Genomic DNA, 22,644 nt, shown 5'->3' with positions numbered 1-22,644 from the left:
AAAAAAACTTTTTTTGGGGGGGGGGGGGGGATTCGGGGGGGGGGGGGGGGGGGGGGGGGGCCTTGGGGGATGGTTTGGGTGGAGTCTATTGTGGTATGTCAGGTAAGAGTTGTTTTTTATCCCATTTTCAACGCGACATTGACGGTATATCACCTTATGGAATATACTAGCCTGTAATCAACACTGTGGGATATACCTGTCACGTGCACGGACTACTTTTTACTTTACCACTGAATGATTTTTCATAATTAATAAAGTCGAGAAAACTTTAGCTTCAAAATTATACGACCTTCAACCTTTAAATCTAGTCATATGACATAATTTTTCGCCATCCGTATAATGAATCAGCTGATTGATGGCGTCATAAAATGACACTTATTGCGTCATTTTCCAAAAAAAAATTGATGATTTATTATAAAAGCGACTTATTTCACATGTACATGAACTGTATATCGACATACGGTATTTGAATTGTCAATTAATCACATTTTCCTTATTTCGTGTAATGTGCATTGTTTATAATCCATGCATATACTTTTGCCATTTAAGAATGTACAACAAGCCATACAAATATCGCACAATTCATAAATAATCTGCAATATTTGCTATCCGATTAAATTCACGTTAAGCATAGAGCTGTGTAAAGTATAAGATGGTAAAAATAGCACCACACTGGAATTCGGAACGTCCCATTTTGTACACAGGTATTATCCACTGATTTATCTGTTGTGTAATGGAATGTTTTCCATTCTTTGTGGATTTATATATTAAATTATTTTCTTGTACACAATAAGGGCATTTATCATTGACAAATAATATTGTGCAAGTTTAAACATAATTATGTTTGTATGCAGAAATCTGCAAATGCATCCAAGTTTACCAACGGCTATTATTTGATAAACTGCTCCGGTTCATTTTAACAGCAGTAATGTTCATAGAGTACATGACGTAGCGTGTGACAAATAAGAAAGTTTAACGAGTTCATAAATTCATTTGAAAATAGTGATAGGATGGCATAAGGGTCTTTATTTAACTATGCTAAAATAATTATTAAAGACCCTAGATGCAAAATCGCCAATTATTGAGTTAAATGGATTATTAGATGGATTTTAAAGGATAATTAAAGGTAAGATACAAGTTCGAACGTGTTTTGGTTTTTGTTTGTACTTTTGTCGTTCCCTGGTCTCGGGGAAATGATTTTAACATGGGGGCCCATTGATGCATTGGATCACCCACGGCATACCCATAACATTATATAAAAATAAAATACGTTTTGCGTGTCCTTAAATTCGTGGTCCGAAGTCGGAAAACGTATTGCCCTGCATATTAAGTCAAATTAAGTGTCAGTCGCTGCAATTGTCTGTTTACTCGTCGATAGTGTACATGTAGAATCTATGTTGACATCGACATCATTTTGTCAGGAGCAATCGCCGCCATATTGGATTTTGATCATTTTCTTTCGAAAATAAAATGAATTATATTCAAGTAAAATCTTCTTTTCGCGGTCGTAATGTGTTACAATTCGCATGCTGCGTAAAATTGAATCGAGGCATATGGTGATATTTTTACTAGTTTTACAGTTTGTGTGTGAATTCTGTTGAGACTATTTTGCGTACCAGAACAAATACATTTATATCACTACGCATGGTTACATTCGTTAGATTTTAAGCGATTTTTAAGAATTAATTAAAATAATTGTTAGGCTAAGGTTATTAGATCTAGTTATGTTAAATGTCAAGTTGAACAAAAATCAAATGGGATAAATAGAATACTAGGATTACCGTTGAATACAGAGACGTTTATGTTGCTCGGCTCGAACACCGAAAGCGCTCGCTAAGGCTCGCGCTCCCGGCGTTCTAAGCCTCGCAACATAAACTTCTCTGTATTCAACGCTAACCTAGTTTTCTCTATGTCAAAGTATCAATCAAATCTAATCATAAATAAAGAAGTTATGGCAATTTTAGCAAAATTTAATAATTTGACCTGGAGAGTCAAGGTCATTCAAAGGTCAAGGTAAAATTGAACTTGCCAGGTACAGTACCCTCATGATAGCATGAAAGTATTTGAAGTTTGAAAGCAATAGCCTTGATACTTTAGAAGTAAAGTGGATCTAAACTCAAAATTTAACCATATATTCACAGTTACTAAGTCAAATAAGGGCCATAATTCCGTAAAAATGACAACCAGAGTTATGCAACCTGTCCTTTACTGTCCCCTTATGATAGTTTGCAAGTGTTCCAAGTATGAAAGCAATATCCATGATACTTTAGGGGTACAGTGGACCAAACACAAAACTTAACCAAATTCCGTCAAAATGCCAGTCAGAGTTACATAACTTTGCCTGCACAGTCCCCTTATGATAGTTAGTTAGTGTTGCAAGTATGAAAGCAATATTTTTGATACGTAAGGAATAAAATGGACCTAAACACAAAACTTAACCAAAATTTTCAATTTTCTAAGTATAAAAAGGGCACATAATTCTGTCAAAATGCCAGTCAGAGTTACATAACTTTTCCTGCACAGTCCCCTTATGATAGTGAGTAAGTGTTGCAAGTATGAAAGCAATAGCTTTGATACTTAAGGAATAAAATGGACCTAAACACAAAACTCAACCAAAATTTTTTAATTTTCTAAGTATAAAAAGGGCACATTATTCTTTCAAAATGCACGCCAGAGTTATCTAACTTTGCCTGCCCAGTCCCCCCATGATAGTAAGTAAGTGTACCACGTTTGAATGCAATAGCATTGATACTTTATGAGAAAATTGGACCTAAACCCAAAACTTAACCGGACGCCGACGCAGACGCTGACGCCAAGGTGATGACAATAGCTCATAATTTTTTTTTCAAAAAATAGATGAGCTAATTAAATTACTTTAAACACATTAAATATTGAACAAGACTATTGTTAAGCAATATAAGTCCCCTACCAGCTCCACCATTGTCAGAAATTCCAGATTTTTTTTATATATATATTTGTTGCCATAGCAACCAATTTTTTTTATTTAGGAACAAAATGAAATGACGTGCATGATGTCCATATTGCCATCTATCCATGTTTCAAGTTTCATGAAAAAATATTAAGAAATTTAAAAGTAACTTCAGGATCCAGAAAACCACCATTTTTAGCAGTATTTCTAGTCTATTTGTTGCCATAGCAACCAGAATTTTTGACGTCAGAACGAAATGAAATGACGTGCATAATGTCCATATTGCCATCTATCCATGTTCCAAGTTTCATGAAAAAATATTAAGAACTTTAAAAGTTATCGCAGGATGGAGAAAAGTGTGATGGACGGACGGAGACAAAACCATAAGTCCCCTCCTGTGAAACCGGTAGGGGACTAATTATCAGATAATCAATTCAATGTGATCTGTACTGGTACAGCACAAACAAATAATACTTTTTCTCTGACTGGGAGACAAAGCTAAAATAATACAATATAAAGATAAGTGAATATCCGACACACAAAAATAAGGTAAAAGTACTACTGCACTGTCATATTTTAGCTATTTTTGGACCACTGTCTTGTACTGATCGATGTTTTGATAACACCTTTATCAATTACCAAGATGTTTTGATGATTTCCATACAGCAGTATAACGCTGACATTGGGTAGTGAATTGTCAGTCAGCTTGCATCCTTTTGAGATGGATTTTCACAAAAACTAAAGGGAGTACATGGACACAACAATTTACTAGTCGGTATTGATCCCTTAATCTAAGTCATGTGACAACGACTTGTAGCAAGCATTCATGTACCAGAACAGTTTATTGTACATTTGTAACTCTAAGAGAATATTTATTCGCATATTCACTACTGTGTGCCCTGCATTTTGACAGTTTCTTCATTTTTATATATTGCTTTTATTTGCATCTGCATACTATGTCAGCCAAAAGAGGGTGTATACAGTAACTGAATTTGTAAGTTCTTTGTCTGAACTATGGCGTAAAACTTTTAGGTGTAAAGATTCTTTTGTTGAAGTGGGAATATTAACTAAACATTAATTGCTTCATAGATAAACAATGTTGCTGTTGAGCATTATGACACTTCATATTACTAATTCTCACTCTTTTCTTAGACAGAGAAAAGTTTAGTAAAAACATATGCAATTCAATTCTAAATCAGATCTTGTATTTCCTTCATGTGAACATTAATATTGGAACCAGATTTCCGGATTTTTGTACTATTAATAACAAGAGGGCCATGATGGCCCTGTATCGCTCCACTGTTTTTTTATGCGAAAAAAGCGGGCAATGCGCATGGGTTGAAATGTACTCAAGCATGTGACTTTCTCTTTCTATCTCTCGTCCCACTGGGCGCTTAAAGTTGGGAGGGTGAGCATTTACATATATGGAAAACGTTACTACGGTGTTAACTAAACAGACTAAAAAGCCCAGGAATTGTCGCACAGGTCCTTTGCTTATAACGTAGGTACATTTATCTCTCCAAAGGATATTGTTGTTCTTGCTATTTCACATATTTTGAGATGCTGAAGATCAAATCTACGCATGTTCTACAAGATTAATGAAAGTTCCTTCATTCAATCATGAATATTTTTCCAAAATTCCAAAAAGTGTTTGTAGGTTTCAAAGCTTCTGTTACTTATATAGTTCATGACATATGCAAATTACCTAATGACGTAGATCACCTGAACTTTACTTCATTCTTGAGGGATTAGTGAGTGTAGCAGGATTGTTAACGTGGTGAAGAAATTGTTTATTGTACATAAAAGATATTTGCCAGAGGAAACATAAAGTTACAAGTTTTTCAGGTTCATGAGGTGCCGAAAGGCAGTAGGAATGATAACTTTGTAGAAGTTGTTTGTTAAACAAAGTAAATATTTATGAGACAAAAAATTGAATTATAATTCATCAAGATATTGCGATCATGGCAACACTACTTGCATATGGCGTGAGGTTTAAAGAGATATCATGACAAACAATTAGCTTGACCTAACTTTCCTTTACTTTTTCCTTCTTTTGGTTATGGTTATTTTAATGCTTCATTCTAACATGCGTGTAGGTTTGTTGTTGTTGTTGTGACCTTAGAACTAATAATGTAAACAACGTCTTAGACTGGTCCGCGCATATGCAGAAATGTTTTTGATCGTGCTTTTGAACTGATGGGTTATCATATTAACGGCAAAAAAAGCTTATACATTTAATTTCTTTGTAGATATGGGATGATTAAGTACCAAATGCCATTCTCGACCTTCCAATAGACCATAACTCCTTCTGAAGAGTTTGTTTTCGTTTTGAAAACAGGACTTCCGGTTTCAAAAAGGAGAAATTGCTCATGATGAGCAATTTCTCCTTTTATCACAATGATTTCTACCCCACCCAGCCAATTTATAATTAGTCCTTTACAATATTATTTCTCGTCTGCAATCTCTTTCAATTTGGGGCAGTCCAAAATGTGTTGTTTGGTCAAGGGTTAACATTAATGGATAGTTAACATGTTGGTCTACCTTTCACGCTCGACATGTATGCATTTATCTCTTATAATTAAAAAGTTATTCCAAGTGTATTTTGATAAACTTTTAGTTTGAGAAGAAAATAGTTTATTCATCCCATAATGAATAAATAGCAAAAACGCATAAACATGCAAAGTTCAACGACTTCCTGTAGCCATGTTTTTTGACGAATCAAATTTTCTTGAACAACTTTTTAATGGGAACCTTCAAGAGATAAATTTGGCCCCAGGGGCATAATTTGAATAAACTTGGTAGAGAACTATAAGATGTTACTACATACCAAATTTGGTAGCCCAAGGCCCAATGGTTATGGACAGGAAGATTTTTAAAGTTTGCACAAAAGAGGCTTTATATAAGCATATGTTCAGTTTTGTGACCCTCGGGGCAGGGTCAAATTTTAGCCCAGGGGAATAATTTGAACAAATTTGGTAGAGGACTATTAGATGTCACTACATACCAAATTTAGTAGCCCTAGGCTCTATAATTATGAACAAGAAGATTTTTAAAGTTTGCACAAAATAGGCCTTATTTAAGCATATGTTCATTTTTGTGACCCCCGGGGCAGGGTCAAATTTGACCCCAGGGGCATAATTTGAAAAAACTTGGTAGAGAGTTTTAAGATTTTAATACATACCAAATTTGGTAGAAATAGGCCCAATGGTTATGGACAAACAGATTTTAAAGTTTGCACAAAATAGGCCCAATATAAGCATATGTTCAATTTTGTTACCCCTGGGGAACGGTCAAATTTAATCCCAGGGGCATAATTTGAACAAAGTTGGTAAAGGACTATTAGATGTCACTACATACCAAATTTGGTAGCCCTATGCCATACAATTATGGACAAAAAGATTTTTAAAGTTTGCACAAAATAGGCTTTATATAAGCATATGTTCATTTTTGTGACCCCCGGGGCAGGGTCAAATTTGACCCCAGGGGCATAATTTGAACAAACAAAGTAGAGAACTATTAAATGTCACTACATACCAAATATGGTAGCACAAGGCCCAATGGTTATGGACAAGATAATTTTTAAAGTTTGCACAAAAAAGGCTTTATATAAGCATATATTCAATTTATTGAACTGATTATGAGTTCTTAGTTTTATTTATCACATTGATTCAGCGTTTACTTTACCTATCCATGGTATGAAATTCTTTTAAAATCATTTCTTAGTACCATTTAATAAACACACAATACCCAAGCATGTACAAGTATTATTAGCTCCACTGGACAGGGGCATAATTTGAACAAATTTGAAAGAGGTTCACCCAAGGAACATTTGTGTGAAGTTTTATCAGAATTGAACTTGTAGTTTAGGAGAAGATGTTTAAAGAAAAAGTTAACGCACGCACGGACGGACGGACGCACGCAGGATGGACACAGGACCATGACATAAGCCCCGCTGGCCCTCTGGCCAATGGAGCTAATAATACTTGTACATGCTTGGGTATTGTGTGTTTATTAAATGGTACTAAGAAATAATTTTAAAAGAATTTCATACCATGGATAGGTAAAGTAAACGCTGAATCAATGTGATAAATAAAACTAAGAACTCATAATCAGTTATTTTTAATTTAAATATTGTTTTCAAATCTGCAGTTACACTACGTCAAGCGCTATTCCTGCCTAAAACACAGTCCCACAGTGGACAATGACCATAGTCTGAAGGTGGATCTATTGTGATAGATCGCGGTGACAGTGGGTGAGCACCGCGGACATTATCAGGAAATAGATCTCACGGTGGGCCATCGCGATCGCGATGGACCACCGAGGTCACGGTGGTTCGCGGTGATTACAGGTAAATGTATAGTTTTTGAATGAAGTTTTACGTGTTGTTTATTTAAAGAATTGTTTTTGTGAACATTTTGAAAATGCTTTCACGTTTGTGTACATAAAGCTTGCCAAAAATAACATATAAACATGTTACATGTACATGTAATTTGATATTAGACTATTTTAGGGATTTTCTGTTTCCATTGTTACATGTATTGATTTGAATATACATTCGAGACTTTGGCAGTATTCAATTGAGTGATATTTTAATGAAAACTTATCAGTTGTTATGTTGGCATGTGACTATGTATTTACCTATTACATTCAGTAACAGGATCATTTTGTTGCATACTTTAAAGAAAAACGTTTTCTCAAGAATATTGTAATAAATATTGCTTTATTTAATAACACAATATTAAGATGCTTCTGTTCACGTTTAAAAAAAAAATATGTTTCAAAATCAGTTTATCATGTTGGCAAGTGACCAATTGTAAACATATTCTTTGTCATTACGATACATATTAAAAAATATTAGAGATGATAAATCATGTACATTTTTTGTTCTATTTATTGTATAACACTATTATGTTTTATTAGATACTGCAAAAAAAATAATATATTGCTCTATAACGCCTGTGCTCGAGTTCTTATCAACATATTTGATTGAACCTGTCACAGCGATTTGCCAAGGCGACATTACGGTGTGTCGAGGTGACGAAAGTAATTGCCACGCTGGGCTGTATCATGTTGATGTGTGGCGGTATGCAGAAATTGCGCTAGATGTAGTGTATAATGCAAATCGTTGTATTGTGAAGCAAATACATATTAATTTTGTCCATTTGAACAAGAGCTTGTCACAGTAGTGCCAAATCCCCGCCGAAATGTGTTTGCTTGCATGACAGCATTTGTTTAAGAGAGTAGAATAGTATTTGTAAAACATGGCACCTGTGTCATCCATTCATAATTCAAGGATCAGTTATATAGTGTTGGAGTAATGCTGTAGAGAATAAAATATATGGAAATGAAAGAAAGGGAGGTAATTAAAAAGAAGACTATAAACAGTAACTGTTCTTGATCACTGTATTTTTCCTTAAACTCATCTATTCATTTTACAGTGAATACTACAGTGTTCAAATTAAAATATTATTTTAAAATAAGAGAAAGGGAGATATTAAAATTGGAAAGCTATACTTTTTACTATGAAATTAAATCAAATATAATTTAACTTATAAATAAATAAAATATAAATATAAAAAAATACAAAAAATAAAGGGAGATGATTAAAAAAACTGCGGCCAAAAAAGTTATGGTTCATATTCACTGCACTTCTCCTAGTTGCCATCTGTTTATATTTCTAGTTTCAAGTAAATCCCTTCAGTAGATTTACAGTTATGCTCCGGACAAAAATTTACTTAGAAATTAGCTAAAGGGAGATAACTGAAAAACTAAGGTAGATAGAGTTATGGTTCTTAGTCACTGCCCTTCTCCTACTTGCAATCTGTTTATATTTCAAGTTTCGAGTAAATCCCTTCAGTAGATTTAGAGTTATGCTCTGGACAAAAAATTACTTTGAAATTAAATAAAGGGTGATAATTTAAAAACTAAGGTAGATAGAGTTATGGTTCTTAGTCACTGCAATACTCCTACTTGCCATCTGTTTGTATTTTGAGTTGTAAGTAAATCACTTCAGTTGATTTAGAGTTGTGCTCCGGACAAAAATTTACTTTGAAATTAAATAAAGGAAGATAATTCAAAAACTAGGTAGATGGAGTTATGGTTCTTAGTCACTGCACTTCTCTGACTAGCCATCTGTTTATATTTCAAGTTTCAAGTAAATCCCTACAGTAGATTTAGAGATATGCTCCGGACAAAAATTTACTTTGAAATTATATAAAGGGAGATAATTCAAAAACAAAGGTAGATAGAGTTATGGTTCTTGGTCAATGCACTTTTCCTAGTTGCCATCTGTTAATATTCTAAGTTTTAAGTAAATCCATTGAATAAATTTGCAGTTATGCTCTGGTCACAGTTTTGGACGAAAAGACAGAGAGAAGGACGCACAGACAGATGGGCGGACGGGACCAATTACTATATTCCCTCCGAAATTTTTTTTGGCAGGGATAATAACCATATGCATCAAGTTTTTAACTATTCACCTCACAGACAACTGCTTTTGTTTGAACTTTAAAACACCTTTAATTAAGCAGAGCACTGAGAAAACCAGGCTTAATACATCTGGTAGTGTCTTCCCAAAGTAGCATATATAGTCCACAGAGAATAAGCAGCGACCACATTTCCCACCCACCCCTGTCCGCTTTTATGGAATTGTTTGTTTAAAGAAAGTAACTTTTTAAAGAAAATCTATTCTAGGAAAAATGTTGTCCAAAATTAGTCTGGGGGGACTGCAAAGGCTAATCTGGGACAACATTAAGATCACATTCATTAAGCCCAATTTACTAACAGCGCCCCTCCATTACATGTTTGCAACCTTGCAACATAATAGAGCTGGTGCCAATTGTTTCTAATTAAACAAGAGTTGCTCAGTCTGAGACATATGCCCCCCCCCCCCCCCCCAAAAAAATAAACAAAACAAAACAACAACAGGCCTTTGACAAGCGACCAGAGTCCATTCGTTGACGAGTTATTGATTGGAAATGATTTTCACACTTATTGTGACATTGACCTTTGACCTAGTGACCCCAATTTCAAAACAAGCCTTTTTCTGTCTATTTTGGAAAAAAGTACCTAGCAAAATTGGGACTTTTCGAGTCGCGAAATCTTTCAAATTTTGAAGAATTTTCATTAACAAAAAAAGCATTATTGGGGAAATTATTTTTCTTAATTTTTCTTATTAAATCTAATGTTTTCATGCATAGGTATTGCCCTAAAATGCTAAGAAAAGTATTAAAATGTTTTTTTCATGCAGCAGTCATTGTCCACTGCTAGCGTATGTGTATGATAAAAATACAGACTTTGTTAATGTTATGCTTGAACTTCAAATAAAATACATAGCTTGATATGTCATTTAGGATTTTTTATGAATATTCACAGTCGAAGGACCTGCGTTCAACATATTATTATTCATAATTCAAGTTGCCAAATGTCTTAAGGCAACCATTTTTTGAAACACAGTTACCTTGAAAGTAAAACCAGTCCACATCTCTCTACCTCAGACCATCATTCAATATCGATTCTCAACCAATTTACAATAATTAATACGTACAAATGATTATCACTTATTGTATACCGGGTACATTACCTGATAATTCTTAATAATCCAGCACTTCAATATTTGAAAGCAAATTCTGACCGAAAATGTGTCTTAAGAATTGCATAAACACAACTGGCTGCCATTTGTCTGAAGTGTCAAGGTCACGAAAATTGCATTATGGAACACTCGATACAATGACGTTTTACTGGGTATTCCCATTGGCACGCTAAAACATGGCACACGGTTATTTCAAACACAGAACCTACCGGGAAACACATTTTTCGGCTTCGGTCATTTCTGTCGGAAATTGGGATTTTTTTAGAATTGGGAAAAAATATGCATATTTGGCATTGGGAATGGGTCCGACTCTCTGACACGTTAGATAGGCTTAAAAGGCCTGCAAAAGAGGTGTTCTACTGTCCAAGGCCAATACACATGCGAAGTATAAAGCCAATATGTGAATCAGTAACTAGTTATTGGATGGAAATGATTACACACTATGAGTAAACGTGACCTTGACCTAGTGACTCCACTTTAAATAGAGGCCATCTACTGTCCATCCCCAATGCAAATAGGAAGTATCAAGCCAATTGGTCCCTCCATTCACAAGTTATTGATCAAAAACAGTTTTCACTCTTAGTATAACAGTGATCTTGACCTTTGACCTCGTGTCCCCAATTTCAATAGGTGTCATCTACTGCCAAGGGCAAATTGTACACTGGAAGTATCAAGCAAATCGGTCAATCCATTCAAACGTTATTGATCGGAAACAATTTGTTCTCCTAGTATGACAGTGACCTTAACCTTTGACCTAGTGACGCCAATTTTGATAGGGGTCAATGCACATGGGTAGTATCAAGCATATTGGTCAATCCGTTCACAGGTTATCAATCGGAAACGAACTGGTCTACTGACAGACAGATGGACCAACGACCAACATCCAGCAAAACAATATACAACCTCTTCTTTGAAGGGGGGAATAAAAAAGATGACTAAATTCTAAACCTTTGCATAAACGTCAACTGGCTTCCACAGTGCTTCATAGGTCTCCCCTGCACCACTAGCTGTTGGCTGAGGATGACTGGTTTCTCCATTGCGCTGTTCTGTCTCCTGCTGCGCCATCAACTCTGTCCTGCACATGGAATATGTACAGGTACAATTTTACAAATGAGAAAAACAATCCAGAGCGAAAAAGCTGGATGCTCTTTATTACTTTCCCTCCATACTGTGATAAGGCACTGGCCTGACTCAACCCAGTTCATGACAAGGCGGACTATTCCTGTTCAAGGTTTTGCATGGACCAACAAAACCCCAATTGAACATTTTCCAAACCGCAAAAAAAATCACATTTCAATACCCGAAATATTTAATAAGTTTAAACTCATTTCTGAAAAAAGGCATCAAGTTATTTTGTATTTTTTGACAATTAAAATATTTTATTTTTGTTATGAGTTTTGTCTTTATTTCCTTTATGAAACAGAAAAACAAGTCATTCTGTTTCGATGAAGTGCTTATTCAATGCTACTGGACAACAACAAAGTAACTTTTGTTTAGTTTTTTCCATGTTTACAAAAATTTGATCATGGATTTGTCAGGTGGAGAAAATTAATGGTCTGTGTTTTGTCCAGAGTGTAAAAAACAATGACCAGGGAAGAACACAGTTAGGGATTTGTTACCAAAACCAGTGATAAACAAGAGATGTGTTTGTCAGAAACACAATGCACCCTTCTGTGCCGCTTTGAAGCCATATATTAGACCTTTGACCTTGAAGGATGACCTTTACCTTGACCTTTCACCACTCAAAATATGCAGCTCCATGAGATGCACCTGCAGGCCAAATATTAAGTTGTATATTCATCAATATTGCAAAAGTTATGACCAATGTTAAAGTTTTCGGACAGAAGAACAGACGCCATATATTTGACCTTTGACCTTGAAGGATGACCTTGACCTTTCACCACTCAAAATGTGCAGCTCCATGTGATACACATGCATGCCAAACATCAACATTAATTTCCTTGATTTACCAAATACAGTAAATACAAAGTTGAAATTTCATAAACACCTCAAAATGGAGTAAACAAGAGATGTGTTTTTCAGAAACACAATGCCCCCAATTGCGCCGCTTCCAAATAAAATGTCAATATATCATTTGGCAGGTTTATAAATTATCTCCCTTTTAAAGCTTATTACTTCCCTTGGATTGTATTTTTTGACTTTTGACCTTGAAAGATGACCTTGACCTTTCACCACTCAAAATGTGCAGCTCCATGAGATACACATGCATGCCAAATATCAAGTTGCTATCTTCAATATTGCAAAAATTATGGCCAATGTTAAAGTTTTCGGACGGACTGACGGACGGACAGACAGTTCAAATGCTATATTCCACCCTACTGGGAGCATAAAAACACTGCTAACCCCTATAAGCTTCATCAAAACTCAGAAATCCAATTTTAAATAGATCAAGCAAATGTACAGCTCTTTATAAAACTCTCTTGTTATATAATGGGAGGATAAGAGCCAACACATGATGAAATCATAGCAACAGACAAGAGTTGTAAAATATGACATCAAACCATGACAACATGTCATACCCATGCAGGGCCCAGGTCCAAGTCTCTGCAGTCCTGTCAGTGTACGGGCCAGGGAACATGCCCTGCTTGCCTGTGAGCCACGAGGTGCCATAAAACCACTTGTCTGTGCTGCGCGTGTTCTCACTGGCATCCATGAACACGCAGTCTCCTTCAATAAGGTCCATTTCATCATCCAGTTGGGCTTGGTATAATTTTCTCACTCGCCGCACCTACATCAATGCCACAGAGGTACATTTATACAATACAATAATAGGTAACTATTGATAATTGTAATAACAACAAGAGATGTGTTTCTCAGAAACACAATGCACCCTTCTGCGCCACTTTGAAGACATATATTTGACCTTTGACCTTGCAGGATGACCTTGACCTTTCACCACTCAAAATGTGCAACTCCATGAGATACACATGCATGCCAAATATCAAGTTGCTATCTTCAATATTGCAAAAGTTATGACCAATGTTAAAGTTTTCGGACGGACAGACTGACGGATTTGACCTTTGATCTTAAAGGATGACCTTCACCTTGACCTTTCACCACTCAAAATGTGCAGCTCCATAAGATACACATGCATGCCAAATATCAAGTTGCTATCTTTAATATTGCAAAAGTTATGACCCATGTTAAAGTTTTCGGACGGACGGACAGACTGACGGAAAGTTCAAAAACTATATTGGTGGCTTCGAGGGCATAACAACTTTGGGTTTCCTCTCTATATGCATATCAACAAAAATACCCCGGTACATAATCTGTATTGCATCAGATTGAGACATTTTTTAAAATGCTAACTTATTCGATAATATTTATTTAATAGTTACAGGTATATAGGTATATTTTGCAGAATCAATTGATCACAATTGTTATATACACATATTACCAGTTTGGCACAACATTCATGTGAATTTCAGAAAATTCACCATTACATTGAATTTGACCCCTCCCCCCCATATTTCCTGGCCAGTCTCTTAAATGCTTGTTTTCAGATCCCACTGAAATCTTAGATGTGTCAGTTTGTCTTCTCTGGAGCCATAAGGCACTTCTTGAGCCATATTCTAGGAAAACTAGGCATTATGCATGTGCATTACAGTTCCTTCTAGGAAAACTGGGCTTTATGAATGAGCAGTTCATTCTAGGAATGGGCTTTATGCATGAGCAGTCGATTACATGAAAACTGGGCATTATGCATGTGCAGTCCATTCTAGGAAAACAGGGCATTTTGCATGTACAGTTCATTCTAGGAAAACTGGGCTTAATGAATGTGCAGTCAGATCTAGGAAAACTGGGCATTATGCATGTGCAGTTAATTCTAGGAAAACTGGGCTTTATGAATGTGCAGTCCGTTCTAGGAAAACTGGGCTTTATGCATGTGCAGTCCATTCTACGAAAACTGGGCTTTATGCATGTGCAATCTGTTCTAGGAAAACTAGGCTTTATGCATGTGCAGTCCGTTCTAAGAAAACTGGGCTTAATGTCATAGGCAGTCCGTTATAGGAAAACTGGGCTTTCTGCATGTGCAATCTGTTCTAGGAAAACTGGGCTTTATGCATGTGCAGTCCGTTCTAGGAAAACTGAGCTTTATGCATGTGCAGTCCGTTCTAGGAAAACTGTGCTTGATGCTTGTGCAGTCTGTTCTACAAAAACTGTGCTTTATGCATGTGCAGTCAGTTCTAAGAAAACTGGGCTTTAATGCATGTGCAGTCCATTCTAGGAAAACTGGGCTTTAATGCATGTGAATTCTGTTCAATGAAAACTTGGCTTATACATGTGCAGTCTGTTCTAGGAAAACTGGGCTTATACATGTGCAGACCATTCTAGGAAAACTTTGCTTTATGCATGTGCAGTCCGTTCTAGAAAAACTGTGCTTCTTTTTTGTGCAGTCTGTTCTACGAAAACTGGGCTTTATGCATGTGCAATCAGTTCTAGGAAAATAGGGCTTTATACATGTGCAGTCGGTTCTAGGAAAATAGGGCTTTATACATGTGCAGTCGGTTCTAGGAAAATAGGGCTTTATACATGTGCAGTCGGTTCAAGGAAAACTGGGTTTTATGTATGTGAAGTCCCTTCAAGGAAAACTGGGCTTTATGCATGTGCAGTCTATTCTAGGAAAACTGGGCTTTAATGCATGTGCAGTCTAATCTATGAAAACTGGGCTTAAACATGTGCAGTCTGTTCTAGGAAAACTGGGCTTATGCATGTGCAGTCCTTTCTAAGAAAACTGGGCTATATGCATGTACAGTCTGCACATGCTAATCAGAGTGGACATTTTCTGCTTTTATGTGAATGTTTGTTAATAAGAAGTCTCTTCTATAACAAAATCAAGATCAGTCAGAAAGTGTTGTCCCTGATTAGCCTGTGTGGACTGCACAGGCTTATCAAGGACTGAACTTTACACACAGACATTAAATCCAGTTTTCTCAGAATAAATCTCATTTGGTAGGTAACATTATAATATTATGTACCTCTACGAAAACTGTTCAAATTATTTGTCTGGGATCACAGTCCTGGTGACAACACCTCAAATCTAGAGCTTTGTCACAACCCCACATGCCACATTGACACAGAATATTTTGCATGTTGTCGTCACACAAAAAACACGGACACCATGCTCAATGTTTAAAACGCACTAAGTGACCCCATGACCTATTTTTTGATCCGGCATGGCCTATGTACGAACTTGGTCTACACATCATCTAGATACAACTTCTGACCAGGTGTGGTGAAGATCAGATGAAAACTACTTGAATTAATGAGCAGACACCATGCTTAATGTGTAAAACGTAATCAGTGACTCCGTGACCTAGCTTTTTATCTGGCATGGCCCATGATCGAACTTGGCCTTTAGATCATCTAGATAAAACTTCTGACCAAGTTTAGTGAAGATAGGATGAAAACAACTTAAATTAGAGAGCGGACACCAAACTGAATGTTAAACAAGAGGGCCAAGATGGCCCTAGTTCGCTCACCTGAGAGAAGTTGATTCATTCAATCTTTACCAAATGTCAAACTTAACCTAGATATTGTCCAGACAAACATCCTGGTCAAGTTTCATCATTATTGAACCAAAACACTGGCGTATGGAGTGTTTTTGTTTTTGTAAGATTTGACCTGATTACCTATATTTTGAGTTGACCCCCCTTACCAAACATCAAAATTTGCTTACAAAAATAAATATTATGACCAAGATTCATAAATTCTGGAACAAAATTGTGACCTCTAGAGTGTTTACAATGATTTTGTATACAGTAGATTTCGCTTAATTGAATAGCCCATTTGTCATGTCCGAATATTCAATTATCCGGAGTATTCAATTATATGGAATCAGTATTTATAAATGTTATCACTAACCGGGTGTAATACTCCTGGAAATTGTGCTTTTCATGCATAATCAAAACATCATTTCCACACGTAAGTTAATATTGGAATTAAATATTGAATCCATTATAAATATAATATAAATGTTTTGTTGAATTCCCAAATGAGAATACAAATTTTGTAATCCAAAACACACTTTCTAGCTTTTAATAAAACGTCCACATGTATTTCCTTTGCCCCAAACAAAAAGTTAGCAAAAACTATGCGGCAATGTACAATGTCACGCCATACGGTGCGTGTAATAATTTTTCCCATATTCATTTTATTGCTTACCCAACGCTTACGCTAGCAACATTTATTGCTCATGTATTGTTCTGGTAAAAAGCGCGCGAAAATAAGCGTGGGTGTATATACACTGTTGAAGGAAAACTTTGTAGAGAGGAGAATGCTGTATCTTTGACGTTACGCTCTTTCAGGTAGTTTAGTATTGAAACAGATAATGTACTGTGTACTGACTTACCGGAAAATCTGGTCAATACTGGATTTTATTTTGGTTATTGTTAAAACATGATCAGCAGTGTTAAGACTGTGATGTTTTGACAAATGTGCGCGTTTTCGATTGTTTGACATCATGTTTAGATATGATTTACTGTGACGCAGTTGTGTAGGTTTTTATACACAACTGAGAATATAGTGTAACATTCCATCACCTATTTGCAAACTGTCGAGCAAGACACGTCAACAGTTTGTTTTTAATCAGCAACACACTCTTAAATTGTTTTTAAGCGACAACAAACTGTAACTTGAAGTGTGTTACTCGACAGTTTGCATTCGAAAGTTCGCACCTGACTGCACACCGGAGACTCCAGTGTTTGCATTGTACTTGCTCACATACTATACATGTTAGTCACGTGACGCTTGACAGACACTGCATACATGCATGGTGTGAAATGAAAACAAAGGCAGTCAATTGAGCGTGTCTGTCAAAATCGTCGATAAGATGCGTATCCTTGGAGATTTGACATTCTTTGCTGGATTATAGTGTGGATTATAGTTTGCAATAGAAAATTGGTTATTCAATTAACCGGAATAAGCCATGTTTCCTATCAGAATATGTGGAGTTTTTACAACGGGAAGAGATGCAAATGGTTTGGCGTTTTCAATTTCTATTCAATTAACCGAATTATTTGATTATCCGATATTCAATTAAGTGGAATCTACTGTAATATAATGAAAATTTGAACAATCTAAGGGCAATAATTATGGCATTAATTATGTGATTTGGCTTATTATCAAACTTGACGGAGATCTTTCAGCAACTTTGATAAAGAATGCTTGAGAAATGTGAATTCTAGAGTGTTTACAAACCAAATGTGGACGGAGACATCAGGTGAGCAAAAAAGTGTGTTTCATCAATCAGAGCCATTTTCCAACTTGTCCGAGAAATCAATAAAACCAATGTATTGACTAAGTTTCACGATGATTAGGCAAAAATTGTGACTTCTAAAGTGTTCGATCACAAGGTTTCTCTCTAGTCACATAAGGAAAACTGCCCCACCCCCCTGGCGGCCATGTTTTTTTACCGATCAGGACCATTTGCGAACTCATCTGAGATATACATAAAACCAATCTTTTCACAAAGTTTCATGATGATTGGGCAAATAATGTGAGTTCTAGAGTGTTCACAAGCTTTTTTTACTATATAAATATAAAAAAACTGCCCCCCCCCCCCACCCCCCCCCCCCGGCAGACATGTTATTCAACTGGCAAGAACCATTTTCGATCTCAACTCTCGTATCAAGGAAACAAATGTTCTGACCAAATTTCATGAAAATTGGGCCAAAAATGTGACTTCTAGAGTTTTCACATGTTTTTACTTTATACATATAGAGCAAAATGCCCCGCCCACTGGCGGCCATGTTTTTCACCGATCTGGACCATTTTCAAACTCGTCCGAGATAAGGAAAAATGCCCCGCCCACTGAGGGCCATGTTTTTCAACGGACCGAAACCACTTTTGAACTCAACCAACATATCTTTAAGGCAAACATTTTGACAAATTTTCATGAAAATTGGGCCAAAAATGTGACTTCAAGAGTGTTCACATGTTTTTAGTATATACATATACTGAAAACATGCCCCACCCACTGGCGGCCATGTTTTTTCACCGATCTGGACCATTTTCTTACTTGTCCAAGATATCAACAAGGGACAAAATTGTCACAAAACCAGGTTTTCATTGTGAAAAAAAATCTGATAAAGGGAGAAAACTCAAACTGAACTTTTGAAATGAACAAACAAAATTAACCCCCTTTGTAAGTTTGTTTTTAAAAAAAATCTATTTTTAGTCGTGGCGACCTTGACATTGGAGATATTGACGTGATTCTTTCGAGCGACACACCGTCCCATGATGGTGAACAAATGTGCCACATGATTTTAAAATCTCACAATGAATGACATAGTTATGGCCAGGACAAGCTCATTTATGGCCATTTTTGACCTTTGAACTCAAAGTGTGACCTTGACCTTGGAGATATCGACGTAATTATTTCGTGCGACACACCGTCCAATGATGGTGAACAAATGTGCCAAATGATTTTAAAATCTGACAATGAACGACATAGTTATGGCCCGGACAAGCTTGTTCCGTCCGCCCGCCAGCCAGCCCGCCAGCTCGCCAGCCAGCCCGCCCGCATTCGCCAATCTAATAACCAGTATTTTCCTTCGGAAAACCTGGTTAATAAAACCAATGTTTTGGCCAACTTTCATGATGATTGGGCAAAAATTGTGACTTCTCGAGTGTTTACAAGGTTTCTCTATAGCCAAATCAGGAAAACTGCTCCGCCCACTGGCGGCCATGTTTTTCAACGGACCGGAACCACTTTTGAACTCAACCAACATATCATTAATGCAAGCATTTTGACAAAGTTACATGAAGATTGGGCATGAAATGTGACTTCTACAGTGTTTACAAGGTTTCTCTTTTTTTTGACCTCGTAACCTAGTTTTTGACCCAGCATGACCCAGATTCAAACTCGATCAAGATATGGGAAAAATCTTTCATGAACAAAAGTTTCATGTAGATCGGACAATAAATGTGGCCTCTAGAGTGTTTACGAACAAATGTGGACGGACGGACAAAGACCGGTCACAAAAGCTGACCTGAGCAAACAGGTGAGCTAAAAACCCACTAAGTGACCCCATTACCTAGTTTTTGGCGTAGAGATCATCTAGATACGACTTTTGACCAAGTTTGTAAAGATATTGGATTAAAACTTCTTGAATAAGAGAGCGGACACATGCTCAATGTTTAAAACACACTAAAAGACCCCATGACCTAGTTTTTGACTTGGCATGGCCCATCTTCAAACTTGACCTAAACATCATCTAGATACAACTTCTGACCAAGTTTGGTGAAGATCGGATGAAAACTACTTGAATAAGAGAGTGGACAACATGCTCAATGTTTAAAACGCACTTAGTGACCCCCTGACCTAGTTTTTAACCCGGCATGACCCATATTCAAACTCGACCTAGACATCATCTAGATAAAACATCTGACCAAGTTTGGTGAAGATCGGATGAAAACGATCTGATCGACAGACCGTCCAACCGACAGACAAGTTCACTCCTATATACCCCCCTAAACTTCGTTTGTGGGGGTATAATTACAAATCAACTGGAAACCTTTCTGTCTGCACATTTGAGACATTCATTATTATTCTCACCTCACTCTTGCCAACCTGGGGTTCACGTGAGTACAGCCTAACTTCCCACTGACATTCACTCTCGAGGTCGATCTCTCTTGCTAGACGCATCAACTCCTCGTGGTTTTCTCCTAGGTACTGGTATGCTAAGGTTATATGCAGCTGCTTTTTTACAGGTTCAACCGTTATTCCTGCAAGTGAACAACGGAAAAGCTGATGAAAATACCACCAATGAAACAGCTACAATAATATTAATTTAGTTCAATTCCCAAAATACTACAGCAGTGAATAGAAGTCCACTGAACTGACTCTATCATCATTTTAATATCAGTATAAATGATATTTCCATTTCCAACATGTGACAACTTTCATGTATATAACTTAATAAATAAGTATAAGTCTATAACAGACAAGAGGGCCTAAAAGGCCCAAAGTCACTCACCTTAGATACAAAGGAACTGACATGTTATGTGCAGCCAAAAATATCATTAGAACAAATGGTCTGACCAATTTCATGAAGAGTGAACTATAAATGTGACATTTAGAGTGCTAATAAGGTTTTACTATAGCCATATAAGGATAAATTTCCTGCCCCTTGCGACCATGTTTCTCAACAGACTAGAACCATTTTCCAAGATATCATTAAAACAAATGTTCTGACCAAGTTTCATAAAGATTGGACAATAAATGTGACTGTTAGAGTGTAACCAAGTTTTTACTAAAGCCATATAAGGAAAAATGCCCCGCCCCCTGGTGACCATATTTTTTAACCAATCTGAACCATTTTTAAACTCATCAAAGATATCATTTGATAAAATCCTCTGACCATGTTTCATGAAGATCGGACAATAAATGTGGCCTATAGTGTTAACGAGCTTTTTCTATAGACATATTTAGCCATATTTAGGAAAAATGCTCTGCCCCCTGCAGGTTTTTTTTATGATTTTGGGGAAAGGGCCTGGCCTTTTTTTAGGGGAAAAAAATCGCGTGAAACGCCGGATTTGGGGAAAAAAGGAAAGTCTTAAATAATTTTACATATTTTACTGTTTTTAAAACAAATTGAAGGCATCAGATAATTAAATTATGCAATATCTTTCTATTTTCTACACTGGATCAGGTTATCTTATATATTTAAAGGTTTAAAAAAAAAAAAAAGGGCTGTTTGTAAAACATGCATGCCCCCCATATGGGCTGTCATTTGTAGTGGCAGCCATTGTGTGAATACGTTTTTTGGCACTGTGACCTTGACCTTTGACCTAGTGACCTAAAAATCAATAGGGGTCATCTGCGAGTCATGATCAATGTACCTATGAAGTTTCATGATCCTAGGCGTAAGCTTTCTTGAGTTATCATCCGGAAACCATTTTACTGTGTCAAGTCACTGTGATCTTGACCTTTGACCTAGCGACCTGAAAGTCAATAGGGGTCATCTGCGAGTCATGATCAATGTACCTATGAAGTATCATGATCCTAGGCGTAAGCGTTCTTGAGTTATCATCCCGAAACCATTTTTCTAAGTTGATTCACCATGACCTTGACCTTTGACCTAGTGACCTGAAAATCAATAGGGGTCATCTGCGAGTCATGATCAATGTACCTATGAAGTTTCATGATCCTAGGCATAAGGGTTCTTGAGTTATCATCCAGAAACCATTTTACTATTTCGGGTCACCATGACCTTGACCTAGTGACCTGAAAAATCAATAGGGGTCATCTGCGAGTCATGATCAATGTACCTATGAAGTTTCATTATCCTAGGCCTAAGCGTTCTTGAGTTATCATCCAGAAACCATTTTACTATTTCCGGTCACCATGACCTTGTCCTGTGACCTAGTGACCTCAAAATCAATAGGGGTCATCTGCGAGTCATGATCAATGTACATATGAAGTTTCATGATCCTAGGCCTAAGCGTTCTTGAGTTATCATCCGGAAACCATCTGGTGGCAGACGGACATACGGAACGACCGACATGTGCAAAACAATATACCCCATCTTCTTCGAAGGGGGGCATAACAAATGTGGGGAAAATAAAATATAGGGGAAAATTCACCTGCGCAGAAAAAAAATCCGAGGGGAAAGGGCTGTTTTTGGGCGGGTCACAAAGAAGGAAAAAAAAACCTGCCTTGGAGCCATAATTTTCAAGCATATGGAACCATTTTCGAACTCGTCCAAGACATGATTGGGACAAATCTTCTGACCAAGTTTCATGATGATCGGACAATAAATGTTTAGAGTGTTAATAAGGTTTTACTACAGCTAAATAAGAAAAATTGCCCCATGCTCTGGCGGCCATGTTTTTCAATAGACCAGAACAATTTTTTAACTCATCAAAGATATAATAAAAACAAATATTCTGACCAAGTTTCATGAAGATTGAACTATAAATGTGACTTTTAGAGAGTTAACAAGTTTTAACCGAAGCCATAATAGGCAAAATGCCCAAACCCCTGGTGGCTATAATTTTCAACTTACCGGAACCATTTCGAGCTCGTCCAAGATATCATTGTGACAAATCTTCTGACCAAGATTCATAAATATCAGACAATAAATGTGGCCGGAACCAT

At 36.6% G+C, this 22,644-nt stretch overlaps 1 protein-coding gene across 1 annotated transcript in view; it reads right to left on the bottom strand.

Annotated features, from left to right (window-relative positions):
• LOC127865182 (protein UBASH3A homolog) overlaps nt 1-22,644 on the bottom strand; it is a 73,764-nt gene that overhangs the window by 27,179 nt on the left and 23,941 nt on the right. The window contains exons 5-7 of the mRNA XM_052405154.1: nt 20,101-20,270; nt 13,061-13,269; nt 11,469-11,595 (exon numbers count right to left, since the gene is read on the bottom strand). Of these exons, the coding sequence (XP_052261114.1) occupies nt 11,469-11,595; nt 13,061-13,269; nt 20,101-20,270 (506 nt within the window). The remainder of the gene's footprint in view (nt 1-11,468; nt 11,596-13,060; nt 13,270-20,100; nt 20,271-22,644) is intronic.

Source organism: Dreissena polymorpha, chromosome 1, assembly GCF_020536995.1.
Source record: "Dreissena polymorpha isolate Duluth1 chromosome 1, UMN_Dpol_1.0, whole genome shotgun sequence".
In the NCBI taxonomy this organism is placed as follows: domain Eukaryota; kingdom Metazoa; phylum Mollusca; class Bivalvia; order Myida; family Dreissenidae; genus Dreissena; species Dreissena polymorpha.
This window is presented reverse-complemented; position numbering and strand designations above follow the sequence as displayed.